Genomic DNA, 14198 nt, shown 5'->3' with positions numbered 1-14198 from the left:
ATGGATGGATAGGTGGGTGGATGAATGACTGGATGGATGGATGGATGGATGGATGGATGGATGGATGGATGGATGAATAGATGGATGGATAGGTGGGTGGATGAATGACTGGATGGATGGATGGATGGATGGATGGATGGATGGATGGATGGATGAATAGATGGATGGATAGGTGGGTGGATGAATGACTGGATGGATGGATGGATGGATGGATGGATGGATGGATGGATGGATGGATGGATGGATGGATGGTTGAATGGATGCATGAATAGATAAATAACTATATCATCTATAGAAGATTAATACTCGAATTAGAGAAACAAGAAACCGTAAAAAGCGTCGCTGCTATCGTGGTTTACACATATCGCGACTTCTCTATCGATTACTCATCCCCGTGGCTAGGTTCCCTGTCTGTCTTACACATGTTTTACTCACTGCTTCGCATTTTTTTCTTCCCAGAAGTTCGTCTGTTTATTTACGTCATTAACTCGATTCGCATAATTTCTATGCGTCATTACAGGCTCTACGCAAGGTCGATTACGATCTTCTCAATTCTCGTTTTTGCTTTATTCTTTTTTCCCTACTCTTTTTGACTGTTTGTAAAGAGACTTGCACCCCTGCAGAGTATTACCACATATTATGAATGGGTTCCCTCACTACTTTATACGATCCCAAATTTCAATTCTTCATATTTCTTCTACATGGACGAGCACACACCTACATAAGCGGACACTTGCGTCCCCTGCGGACTATCACCCAGCACTCTGAATTGTTCCCTCTACACGTCATTTTTCCTCCCACCCTATTACCATACGTAAAGCTCGCATGTGTAGCGGACCCGACAACGCATATACACGCCGCCCTCCTTTCTCGCTCATGCTTATCAGTCGCGCAGCAGGCGTGCCCACCTAATATCGGATTAACTTCCTTGCCGTCGGAGCGCAGTATGGCCCCGTGCGTCTTCAAGGCCTCCACGAGCTTGCGTCTGTCCCGGTGCGCTCCCTGACCGTGCTGTCGTCATCAAAAAATAGATGGCGTTACCGTCGCGGCTATAAAATTTACTCGAACGTAATAACGAGTGAGTTATAGGTAGTAGTTAACTGTTAACGTTAGGTTAATTACTACATATTCTAACGTTAGTATGTATAGATCAGTGGTATAGTAGTTATAATAGTTCATAGTAATTAACAGTATATTGATTATTAATTATCATAATTATATCATTATTATATGTAATATCATATAATTCTATAATAGTTGTTATAATAGGTTACTAATTAACTGTTAGTATGCATCATTGTGTAAAAATTAGAGCGAGTTTTTGTACGATATTAACATATTCGCTTAATTGATCCAGTTTAGCCACTACCAGCTCTAATTGTTCTCCGTTGCAAGCGCTGAAAATGGGACCTGTTTTTCTAAAACACAATGCCAATGGTCGCGATGTGTATGCGAAGCAATTAGCAGGTTTCGGACCGTACATTACCCTCCGCTTGCACGTGGTTTTGAGGTATTTTGAGGTGAAATTTCGCGTGACGCAGGTTGTTATACCCATGCACGCACTGTTTAGCATGAGTAGCGGAGATAGCATCTACAGCAGGATCGCGTTAAAAACAGATTCACTGAATCTGTTGGCAAGAAATAATGAGCGTGGGATAGCGCGAGAAGAGGGGCCACGTCAAACCTACACCATGCTAATGTGAAGGGAAATTCTATCAAGAGCGTATAAAGAAGCACGTTTTTTATACGCTCTTGATTCTATCCGTAGTTGTGGAATAACAGAGAAAAGGGCGAAATAGAGATAGAGGGCGCGAGAGAGCGAAAGCAAAAAGATTAGAGGAGAGAAAGAGAGTGTGAAAGAGATCAAGAAAGAAAGAGGAGCGAGAGCGCGCGCGCGAGAGAGAGAGAGAGAGAGAGAGAGAGAGAGAGAGAGAGAGAGAGCTAGAGCAAGAAGAAGAGAGAGAGAGAGAGAGAGAGCTAGAGCAAGAAGAAGAGAAGAGCGAGAGAGTGAGAAAGAGAGCCAGAGTTCAAGAAAGAGAGAGGAGAGGGAGCGCAAAAAAGAGTAAGGAGAGAGAAGAGAGAAAGCGAGAGAAAGCGAGAGAGAGAGAGAGAGAAAGCGAGAGAAAACGAGAGAGAGGGGGCGAGGAGAAAGAGATAGAAATGAGTAAAGGAGGGAGAGAGAAAGCGGGACAAAAGGGACAAAACTACAGTAGGACCATGGGAAATTTGCTGAACGTTCTATCTGTGCCGCCAACGAATAACGAGTGCGTTCTATAATACCATAACAAATGACGTTGATACGTGTGCGAATCCCCGCAGACTTCCTCGCCTAACGAGCCCCCGTTATAGATCCGCTACACATCGTTAGCACAGCTGCTGCAGCAACAATAAATCGACCACACGTCAGGGAAACGTAGCTACTGGGCGTGAAGGGGTTCCGGATTAGACTATAGATCGGGGTACTTAATCTGTGGTCCATGGATAGACCCCTTTGGGTCCCGTGGATGGGCTTCAGGGGGTCCGTGAACCAGGCGCATAAAAAATCGTGTTTATGTGCTTATGCGCATTTTTCTGGGGAGGGGTCCGTAGCTTTTATCAGATTCTCAATGGGGTCCATGACCCAAAAAAGGTTCAGAACCACTGCTATAGAATCTAGGGATAAACACCAGATTCCGGAGAAGATGCAATATATGTAGAAATTTAAGTATGATCGATGTAAGTAAGCCTGGAATAAGTCTAAATCATCATGTACTCCTCCGCAACACCCTCACCCCCTCTTTTCCTCCCCCCGACACACTATGCACGTTGATAACCATGCACACTATGCAAGGAAACCTTGCCCCTCCCTCGTCATTACTGAGCCGCGAAAGTTCGCTCCTCCCCGCTTCCCTCCCCCCTATACTAGCAATTAACATTTTGTTCATGGTTGCGACGTTCCACTCCTCACTGGAGCTGTGTTACGCGTGCAGTAGTTACGCGTGCAGTAGTTACCAGAGAGCTGAGAACGAGTTGACTGCGCGTGATCTGAGCTCGCAGGGCGTTCAGTTCCCGGCTCAGCTGGTCTTTCACTTCCACCGACAAACCTTCCTTCTGCGGCGGGCAAGAAGAAAAACAGACGTGTTTACACAACCACGTAAGCGATACTCGCGTGCGTGCGTGCGTGCGTGCGCAGACTCGCGCGCGTGCGTGCACATACTCGCGCGCGTGCGTGAACATACTCGCGCGCGTGCGTGCACATACTCATACTCACGCGCATGCAGGCGAAGATGAGAATGCATTATTGCTACGGTGCTTATGCATAGATGGCGGGTTTCTTTATATGTCCGTCGATAATTGGACTATTGAGCGTGCATTAAGTGCCGCCATGCGCTCGCAATTATTTATTGCTCACGCGTACACGTGTTGGACATTTTGCTAAGATGTAACAGAACGGTAATAACATCTTTATACAGAAAACTGTAGTTTGTTTACTGTATATATCCAGCTCAGACTAGTTCTGTGTCGGCTGTAGAATGCGTTGGAAGAAAATCAACACGGATGAATCGTGGTATATTTAAGAGCCGAGTCGTACTCATTTTATCTATCAATATGCTCATAGAGTCCATTTTCTAAAATATGTTATTTGGTTATTAATAATTTAAAAGATGGTCTTGTGATATTCCTCGAATTGAATTACAACACGATTCTGATATTCCTGCATTGAATACAATTGGCCCGCTGTGGTCTGAGTGGAACTTAATTAATATCGACTTAATGTCGTACGTTACATGCCTTCTGTTATCTTTTAGTTTATGACGGACGACTTAGACTCTATTACTAGTAATAACAACTGACTATTTAGACAAAATATCTCAAATGTGAATTCCTGGCACGCAGGTTTTATTGCGCTATTGCGCATGCAGAGGAAACAGACATGGACATAGATCTCTCACGTGGCAATTATACGCATACAGGGGGTATCACTACTCGACATAAACAGAGAAGCCATAACGGACACATCAATCTATTAGCGAACTACGTCTGAGTGGTGTCGTATAGCTTAGTTCGCACCGGTGTGTTTACGTCAGTGTTTTGCAGAACTGCCTGCAAACAGGATGCAGCTATAACTACGGTAACCGCTGTCTAGCTACGTTATACACGACTCTAGAATTTTTCTCTCTCCCTCCCTCTCTCTCCCTCTCTCTCTCTCGCTCTCTCTCTCTCTCTCTCTCTCTCTCTCTCTCTCTCTCTCGCTCTCGATCTCTTTCTCGCTCTCTCTCTCGCGCGCAGCTCAATCTCTCTCGGCCTTCGTCCACGCTTCTTCTTCTCTTCTGTGACTCTATGCCTATCTATCTATCTATCTATCTATGCTATCTATCTAATCTATTTATCTGAATCTAGTCTATCTATCATCTATCCTATTATCTATCTATCTATCATATCTCCTCGTATCTATTGATCTATTAACTATCTAATCTATCATAATCTATCTATCCTATCTATCTATTCTATTTATCTGATCTATCTATCTATCTATCTATTCATCTATCTATCCTATCTATCACTCTATTCATCTAATCTATTCTATCTATGTATCTCTATCTATTATCTATTTCTATCTATGCTATCTATCTCTATCTATCTATTCTATCTATCTATCTATCTATCTATCTACTATCTAATCTTCATCTATCTATCTATCGATCTACTATCTTATCTATCTAGCTATCGTTCTATCTATCTATCTATCTATCTATCTATCTATCTATCCTATCTATCATCTATCTATCTATCTATCGTATCTAATCTATCTATCTATCTATCTATCTATCTATCATCTATTATCTATCTATCTATATCTCATCGTATCTATCTATCTATCTATCTATATCTATCTATCTATGCTATTCTATATCTCTATCTTTATCTATCTATATCTATTCTATCAGTATCTTCGTTATCCTATTATCATCTATTCTATCTATCTACTATCTATCTATCTATCTATCTTACTATCTATCTTACTATGCTATGCTATGCTTCATCTATCTGATCTATTCATCTTATCTATATCTATCGTATCTATCGTATCTATCTCATTTCTGATCTATCTATCTATTATCTATTGCATCATCTATCTATCTAGTCATCTATATATATAAATATTTATATATATCTACCTACTAATCTCCTCCTCCCCCCCTTTCTCCCTATCTCTTTCTCTCTCTTCCTTCTCTCTCGCTCTCGATCTCCCTCTCTCTTTCTTTCTCTTTCTCTCTTCTCTCTCTCTCTCTCTCTCTCTCTCTCTCTCGCTTCTCTTGCTCTTTCTCGCTTCTCTCTCCTCCGGTCTCTCTCCTCCTCTCTCACTCTCTCTCTCTGCCATTCTTCGCGAGGATTCGTAAAGCAAAATAGAAGCCGACAGCATTCGGACGTGCATGTGCGTTGCGTTGTATGAGGAGATCGTAACACGGCGCGCAGTTTGCGTCAAAAATGATGTTAAACTTAAACAGAAGTAAATGGCACGTATCGCGCATATCAACGAGATCGTGCAGTCAAGAGGAGGATTGGTGTGTGTGGTGTGTGGTGTGTGTGCGTGCGTGCGTGCGTGCGTGCGTGCGGGTGCGTGCGTGCGTGATCGTGCGTTCGGGCGTCGCGTGCGTGCGTGCGTGCGTGTGTGGTGTGTGTATGTATGGTGTGTGCTGTGTTTGTGTTGTGTGTGTGTGTGTGTGTGTGTCGCGTGCGTGCGTGCGTGCGTGCGTGCGAGCGTATGTTTGTGTGCGCGCCTGCGGGGTGTGTCTATTGTGCGCCGTGTGTGTGCGCGCTACATGCGTGCGTGCTTTGCGTTGCGTTGCGTGCGTGCGTGCGTGCTGGTTTACAGTGCACGGCACCTTCAATCTTCTTGCGAAAGCCGCGAGCTCTAGCCCTACAACAATATCTATTTATAGCTGGACATCATGCGTCCGTTACGAGCCTTGCAGACAGCATCCCCGCCAAAGGAAGCCAGAAGAAGAATTCTTCTCGGATCACAAGATCCGGAGTTGAGACCGTAGGTTTTTTTTGCCCGCCAACTGACTAATGTGCTACGTTGTATCTACTTTGGAGTTACAACATAGGACAAGCTACGCCTATATGTGGCATGGTGTCCCAGCATCCCATCAGTGCGGTACTGAGTATCTCTAATAATTAGAAGACGTCAAAAACTGCACGTAGTATAACAATATTGCGCATATAATCAGGATTTCAAAATCACTGTGGTTTTAACAGTATTGAAATCCTCATGGTTATAAAAATATAAACATTCTCAGAGCTGTTAGGGTGTAGTATCCCTTTAAATTCTGGAGTTAATTTCACAAAACGATAATAGGCGCGTGTCACACACTAGAAAAACCGCGGATGGCTAATCGCGAGAAATACCGAGATAATATTGGTGTCTGTTTGTTTCACACAGGCGGAAATATATCTGCGCTAATCGCGGCGGATAATTCTATTAATCGAACTGGCCGCATGCTCACTGCCGGAATGATGCTCACTGCGCATTGCTCACTGCTCCACTCGCTTGAATGATGGGCATAGACACATACGGGATTACTTGCGCGAGCGTTCAACACGCAAATAATCGCGCTAATTCAAATAAATCGCAGTCAAAAATGGCGATTTGGAGCGCGATGCTTGATCGCGATTATTAGTGAGTATTATTTTCACACTTGGTAATATCTCGGTATTTCGTATCGCGATGCAAAAACCGGGATTTGCATCCCGCTTTATTCGCGCCAGTGTGGAACGCGCCTATTGCGTATTTCGAAGATTGTGGCGTTAAAAATTGTCATATATATAATAATAGATATATATAAATATATATAATAGTATATATATATGGAAGTACTTGCCATGTCTACTTTTGAGCTGCCATGCGTTATTTATAGTTGCCAGCACAATATAGGAAACGCTATGAATATGAGCTATATGACCATGTGACAATGTTATATGTCGGATGTCTAAATCTATCTACCAGGTGGTATTAGGAATACGTAGCACGGCGAATTGGCTTAACGCGATTTGTTGAATGCTTTTACTTTCGCGCGTTCACACTAAAATACGTTCTGTGTTTAACAATTGTAGATTTAAAGGAGCCATTGTTACGAACCATTGCTTACAGAGCCAGTTTTAGGCGATGCCGTAGTTTATTGTTGTCACAAAGTTTGGTTTGTTACGAAAATCATTTCCTAATCGATAGAATGGAAATAGGATCGCAGATATACCGTCTAAATGGCCTTACCGTTCATGCAGCTGGTATTACCATACACGCCCACTACCTGTAGCTGGTACAATGCAGGTTCAGTGTACTTTTGGCCACGACTGAGGGTAGTGGTGATTCCAACCGAGAATTAAACTCGAAGCCATGTTGAGTTTCCAGGTTCAAGCTGGGGTAATTGACCATCACAGCAGTGGGTATTATTATGTATATCAGAGCTATAATACCTATAGGTTTATTTTGCTCTTGATATTTTCATATTTACTTGCTATGGCATACTCCAGTTGAGTATCAGGAAGAGTGTAGTACTCGTGTGTTAATGTGCAAGCGATTTTGGCAGTAAAATCACTGATTTCTACGGGGGACGCCCAGCTCCGCCCGCCCGCCCTATCACCCCGCTCCACCCCACCCGCTCCAACCCCGCCCACCGCTCCCCACCCACCCCGCTCCACCCGACCTAACTCCGCTCTGCCTCGCCCACCCACTCCACCGCCAGACCCCCCCCCCCCCCCCCCCGCCCTACTCCACCCCGCCCCGCCCCACTCCACCCCGCCCCGTCCCAGCCCCGCCCCGCCCAGCCGCTCCGGACTACACTTGCGTCTGCTACATGAACCACATGACTCTCGGTGTTAGGACTACATCGCCGCTCTCGCTTGCTTACCAGGACTCCAAGATGTCCGTTGCAGGTCATTGTTGTACTGGCCTCCCGTTCACTGTGCTGGCGCGGATAGAATACCAACATCATGGTCACATCGAGAAACAGATTCCTTCCGTTAACAACGTACATATAATAATTATAATTATATATAATATATATTATATTACTTTATTTATACTATATAATATAACTGTATATTTGAAAGCTGAGGAAGACAATGCTACGGTCTCGAATAGCTCGCTGATTTAAATTTTAAACACCCTTGTACTCCTACTTATATGAGATTTGTTTTTTATCTACATGGGTGTTGTCAGCGTGTGATTTACTTCTACAATATGTTACTACTGAGTATCATGTAAGATTGTGCTTGTCAATTTACGCACAGTGCTCGCGAGTGCATCAGTGCATCAGTACGCACAGTGCGTAATTTTACGCACAGTGTGCCACCTGGTGTTGAATAGGCTGCTACGCAATGGATCCATTAACACAGTTTTTACAGTTTTGACTATAACCTCAACAATATATGTGCATATATATATATATAATCTTAACCAATGTACTGATATTAGAAACAAAAACAAATACATAATTCATTGATAAACCCCGTTGGCGCTGAATGTGCCCTGGTGGCAACAAACCTCAAGTAGAACGATGTGTGCAAAGTTCACAATTCTAACGCGAAGGCACATTCACGATGACCATTTTATGCGCGTTTATCCGCTCCAGAGTATTGAATTATGCGTAGGCCAATCTATCATACCGCGTTTAGAAGTAAATTATTATAAGTGGAACTGGGGCATTGTCTTCCTCATGTGTTTAACGGCATTACCGTTCGCGCGTAGACAGTTGTGAGTAATGATACTTGATTTAATGCTATAAGTGTCAGTTTCCACTTAGCTAGCACACTCCAAGCGCGAGTAAGCAGAGTACGCAATTTTCGAGAATTGCAGGTTTATAATTATATATCGTAATGATAATTTTTACATAATATTATATGTTAATTGGATGTCCATGATTATTCAGCTGTCCATATAATCGATCTTTGCAAGTGTTCCGTACGATATACGAAACGGAACACTTCTAGCATAATACAGGCAGGTTATATACTGACTACAGCCATCGACGATTTATTTCTTATTTCTTAATTCAACTCATTTAGCCTCTAGAGAAAATGGCGTTTAATTTCGATACGAAGATAATATTGATCTTGAAACATAATCAAACGAGAATAATTTCTAAGGAATTATTTACTAGTAGCTTTTGGCTTTCAAAACGTTTAGCTTTATTAATAAACGTTCTAGTACGTTAAATCTGTAATGTTACAGGAAATTTCGACGGAAAAACCAATTTCAAACTTTATTTTACCAGGAATGCAGAATCGTAAATAAAACTGAAAAAGGTTTCGTTAACTAAACAATATACTACCATTTCTGAAGACTAGAAATTTTCGTAATTTGTTGTATAGAACACTAATGAGATACTAGAATACTCTATGAACGAGCTCGTAAGTCAGTTGAGAAAGGGTACGAACATAGAAGACGAATTAACCCTTGTTTGACAGACAAGTTGACCATTTTTTGTTAGACACAGAGAGCCTTTGAAGTCAGTCTATATCGCGACCGTGAAACATTGCTATCCCACCATAGATAAATATATTATATGTTTAATTCTAGGCATAAAACAAGATTCCAGCAGATTCTCTGCCACGTAAGCAAATATTGGCACTGCACGCAAACAAATTCAAACGTGCCAACGTTGTTGAAACAACATTCCACGTTAGAAAAAGCAACACACGGTTTATTTTCGCTGTGTTATGGACTGCAAAACATACTGAGCTTGGCAAGCACTTGTGCCACGATTATCGCAGCTGGAGTACACGCGAAGAGATAAAAAAACGGACTGCGTAGCCTATTAATGATTTTAGAGTCGATGAACAGAGAGCTAGCAATATACTACACGTACCAACTAAACAACGGAGTCTTCTGCGAGCAGTGGGTTTTTTGGCGAGGGGGGGGGGTGAGCATTTTTTCCGCCACTGCTTCGTGAACTGGTGTGGGGCGGGCCATTGCAACATTGTTCAAAACGCGATGTTTCGGTGTAAATACGTCCGGCCGCATTGCAATCGACGAGGTTAGACTGTTGGATTGCTACGTGCGTAGTTGCAGACGTGGTTAATTGCGTCGAGCTGGAGCTGTGTGTTGTGCGTGTTGCGTGTGGCGTTTGCGTGTGCGTGTGTGTGTGCGTGTTCGTGTGTGGTGGCGTGCGCGCGTGTGTGTGTGCGCGTGTGTGTGGCTGCGTGCCGTGCGTGCGTCTAGTGTGTGCGTGGTGTGTGTGCTTGCTGCGCGCGCGTGTGGTGGTGCGTGTGTGTGCGGTGCGCGCGGTGTGTTGCGCGTGTGTGTGCGTGTGTGTTGCGTGTGGTGCGCGTGGGGGTGTGCGTGCGCCGCGCGTGTGTGCGCGGTGTGTGTGTGCGTTGTGTGTGCACCTGCTTTACGTACGGCCGCGCACTCTCACCCGTCACCCCACTAGATAAAAGAATGTCCGCTGTCTGTTCGATCGCATGGCAGCAGAGTAAGGTTTAGTGATGCAGAATGTGTTGTCGGCACGGGCATCTGGGGTAATATAAACGAACTTCATATAATCACGCGGTGCAATTAATTGCAGAACTTGCGCTATGTGGCAACGGTTGATTAGCTATTAATACGATTTTTATGAGAAGTAATCTAGTTGCATTGCCTGACTGCATTAATCACGTCCATGTTCGCGTATGGTGTGCGTGTTGTGTGCGTGCGAGTGGCGTGCGAGTGCGTGGCGTGCGTGTGCCGGTGTGCTGCGTGTGTGTCGCCGTAGTGTGTGCGCGCGTGCGGCGTGCCGTGTGTGCTACTGTCGCGTGTTCGGCAGCGTGTGTGCGTGTGTGCGCCGCAGTGTGTGCGTGGTGCGTGCTCTTGGTGGCACGCTGTGTATGTTCTGTCTGAGATGTCTGACATCTCTGTGAACGTACATCCGCGTTATCACGATTACATAATTAACTCATTAATATATTCCTCAGCATATTATTCAACGATGATGTAGGTTATACATTCTCATCTAATTAATATATCACGAGTGCTTATCATTATCTACGAGTTATTATATCAATTGATTAATAATATAAAATTTCAAATATATTAATAGTCAAAATTAATAGTCAAGAACCTTATAAATAGTCAAATGCATGAGTATTACGTTATATGTGATTAGCATAGCAGTAACTACAATTACAATATCAAACTTCCGATTAACACACAAGATCCAAAAAAATCATCTTCAACTGAGATCCGTTCGTCGCGTTAACCTAAATACTTTCCGTTCAATGCAATCGCTATTACAGGATTATAACCAAACGCAAATGAGAATGACTAAGTAGTTCATTTCACTGGGGCACTTCTATTACTCGCAGACTAACCGTGGTCGGCAGGATTATCATGTAGATTAATGCTGGCTCAATCCAGCTCACTCGTGGGTTAAACTTGCAACTACCATGGGACTATGATCACCATAGGATCGTCACCAGACTACGCTATAACGTTTCTATATAGCTTATAGCAATATTCCTTATAGGGCCTAATTCAAATTAGTGCGTCAGTCTATTCTTCTACTGCTCTTTCAGATTATTCCATGGTTTAAAGCTAATCAGCCATATGTGACTTTATACAACGTTTCTAAGTAGTTTCAGTTAATTCACGTGTAGCGCTTAGTTTTCCAAGATTTAACGTCTAATCAGCATAGTAACGTTACAACATTCCTAAGAAAGTAGTTTTCAATCCATTCACGTGTAGCGCTAACCACGGTTCCAAGACTAAACGTCTAATCAGCATAGTAACGTTACAACGTTCTAAGAAAGTAGTTTCAGTCCATTCACGTGTAGCGCTTAGTTTAACTGTGTTATCATGATTAACGTATAATCATCTAAATGCGACGACACTGCTACGCAAGTAGATTAAGCCCAGCTCGCTTACAGCGCAGCCGCTGTCGGACTAACTATGATCCGACCGAGAGGAGTGAATCTATAAGTAAATGTCCACTAACGCTAGTGCGTTGCTCCAACAGTCGTGTGACATGCGTTTACGCTCCCGGCTTCCCCCTCCTCTCAACCCCCCCTCCACTCTACCCTCCTGCGGCTCTCATTCATGGCAGGACGTCTCGCTGATCGTGTGAACGACGCACACACGCGCACGCAACAGCGCAACACACCGCACGCACACACGCACGCACACGCACGCACGACACAGCGCACACGCACACACACAACGCACAGCCACACACGACGCCCACAGCACGCACTCAAAACGCGCGGCGTACACACACAAACACGCGCGCGCGGCGTCGCAGCTCGCGCGCATACGCAACACGCACACGCTAACACGCACAACCACACGCACACGCACACGCGCAGCAAGCGCAACCGCGCCACACACACACACAACACACACCACACAGGCGGTCGCATTGCGCGGCAGGTGTCTTGCCGAAAGCTCATCGATCATGTTCAAAGCTGGGCAACACACAATATGATTAACGCTGCAGAGACGCCTGACCGGGCACAGCACGCACGCACGCCACGCACGCACGAACAACACACGCCGCACGTTACGCACGCACGCACACACACGCACCACACACGGCAACGCACGCACGCGCGGCGGCGGCGGTGGCATCGATCGACGTCTTGAAACGCGTAACGATTCGGGCGCCACGGTGCGTGCGTTCGTGCGTGGCCCGGACGTTCGCGTATGCGTGCGTGTGTCCGTACATGCGTGCGTATCCGTGCATGCGTGCATACCTGTACGTGATGCATTGCACGCGACGTGTTTTGTTTCGTAATCGTAACACCGCTATGATTACCGACGTGGCGTATCTCGTACAGAGAGAGAGAGGGGGGAGGAGAGTGTGGGAAAAGGGAGAGGACGAGAATAGAAAGTGAGAGAAAGTGAGAAAGATGCAGTGAGTGGGATAAGGGAGAGCGCCTGCGAGCCCAAAGAAAGGGAGAGAAATGAGAGCGAGAAAGGAGACAGAGAAAAAGAAAAAGTCAAAGAGAGGAGAAGAAGAAAAAGAGAGAGCGCGCGAGAGAGCGAGAGAAGGCGAAAACGCTCTTATCGTGAGATTTATGATGTACGCACGCGTACATGTTTGATGTGTTTATAATAAAACTACCCGGCGCAATTTCCCAACCGCGGCAAGTTCTTTGTAACTACAAACCCTGAGGCAAATCACGCTCTATGACGCGGAGAGATTTGCGATGATGGCTTCACGCTTGTAACACGTACTATCGCTCATTTTGGAGCCTGCTAATTCTCCTACAGAGACCGCAGATGTGTTTCAGTAATGTGACTAAGAGGCTTACGTGGCGAGTTTTAGGTCAGAAAAGTCTAAAGCGACTTTCTAGTGCGATGTTTGTTAGCTTGCCATCAGCGTCAGATGTTATAGTTACTCAATGTTACTTATACCGATCTATCGCTGACCGTCGGGCAGCTATATATAGGTTTACGTAGATGGAGTCATGCACTATATACACTCAACGACGGATCCTGGTCAGCGAAGGGCTACATAGGAGCAACCAACTAGATCTGCAGAGCTGCTAACTAGTTCTCCGTAGTATCAGGAGTTAATAATGACAAATTTGTCATTATTAACTCCTGGTAGTATGTTTACTCTATAATTATACGCTCCACAATAGGGTATGTTGCGGAACAGACAGGGGGACAGACGGGGCTACACAGGTAGAGCTATAGAAAAGTCGACTCAGTTGCCATGCCAACGAATATAGCGTCGGAATCAAACCTGTGGCAGACGCACTCACCAGGTCGGTACTATATGCGAGACTTGCCGAGCAGCGTTTAAAAAAAACATCCGAGTTCCGGAGCGCTTAGTTGAACGATGAAAACATTAAAACGATGAAAACATTAAAGGAGCAAATAATAAGTGTAGTATGAATGCACAACGCGGTTGCTGCGTTCTTGCTTGATAAAGCATTTGGACAAAGTTCCTAATGGAATGTTATAAAGGCACAGTACGCGTGCCGAAGTTTGCCAGAAAGCGTGTCTCTCGTCTACGGACGTGCGCTTCGGAGGAAAACAGCAACTAGGTTGCCATGGCAACAATAACCATAGAAACAGAACCAGCACGCGTACCCACCGAACTTTGCTAACCAGCGCTTGCAATCGTGAATAGCATAGTAAATGTAGCGCTGTAGATAGTTAGTATATGAGCAAACCATGTGTGTCTATAATGGACATAGCAGTAACAGTAGCAGTAGCAGTAGCAGTAGCAGTA

General features: G+C 44.6%; 1 protein-coding gene across 1 annotated transcript in view; it reads right to left on the bottom strand.

The window, feature by feature from the left end:
* LOC106819463 overlaps positions 1-14198 on the bottom strand; it is an 81211-nt gene that overhangs the window by 64854 nt on the left and 2159 nt on the right. Inside the window, exon 2 of the mRNA XM_014824093.1 lies at positions 909-1011. Coding sequence (XP_014679579.1) covers positions 909-1011 — 103 coding nt within the window. The remainder of the gene's footprint in view (positions 1-908; positions 1012-14198) is intronic.

Source organism: Priapulus caudatus, unplaced genomic scaffold, assembly GCF_000485595.1.
Source record: "Priapulus caudatus unplaced genomic scaffold, Priapulus_caudatus-5.0.1 Scaffold39, whole genome shotgun sequence".
Lineage (NCBI taxonomy): Eukaryota > Metazoa > Priapulida > Priapulimorpha > Priapulimorphida > Priapulidae > Priapulus > Priapulus caudatus.
Note: the sequence above shows the minus strand (reverse complement) of the source record. Positions and strands in the feature narration are given on the sequence as shown.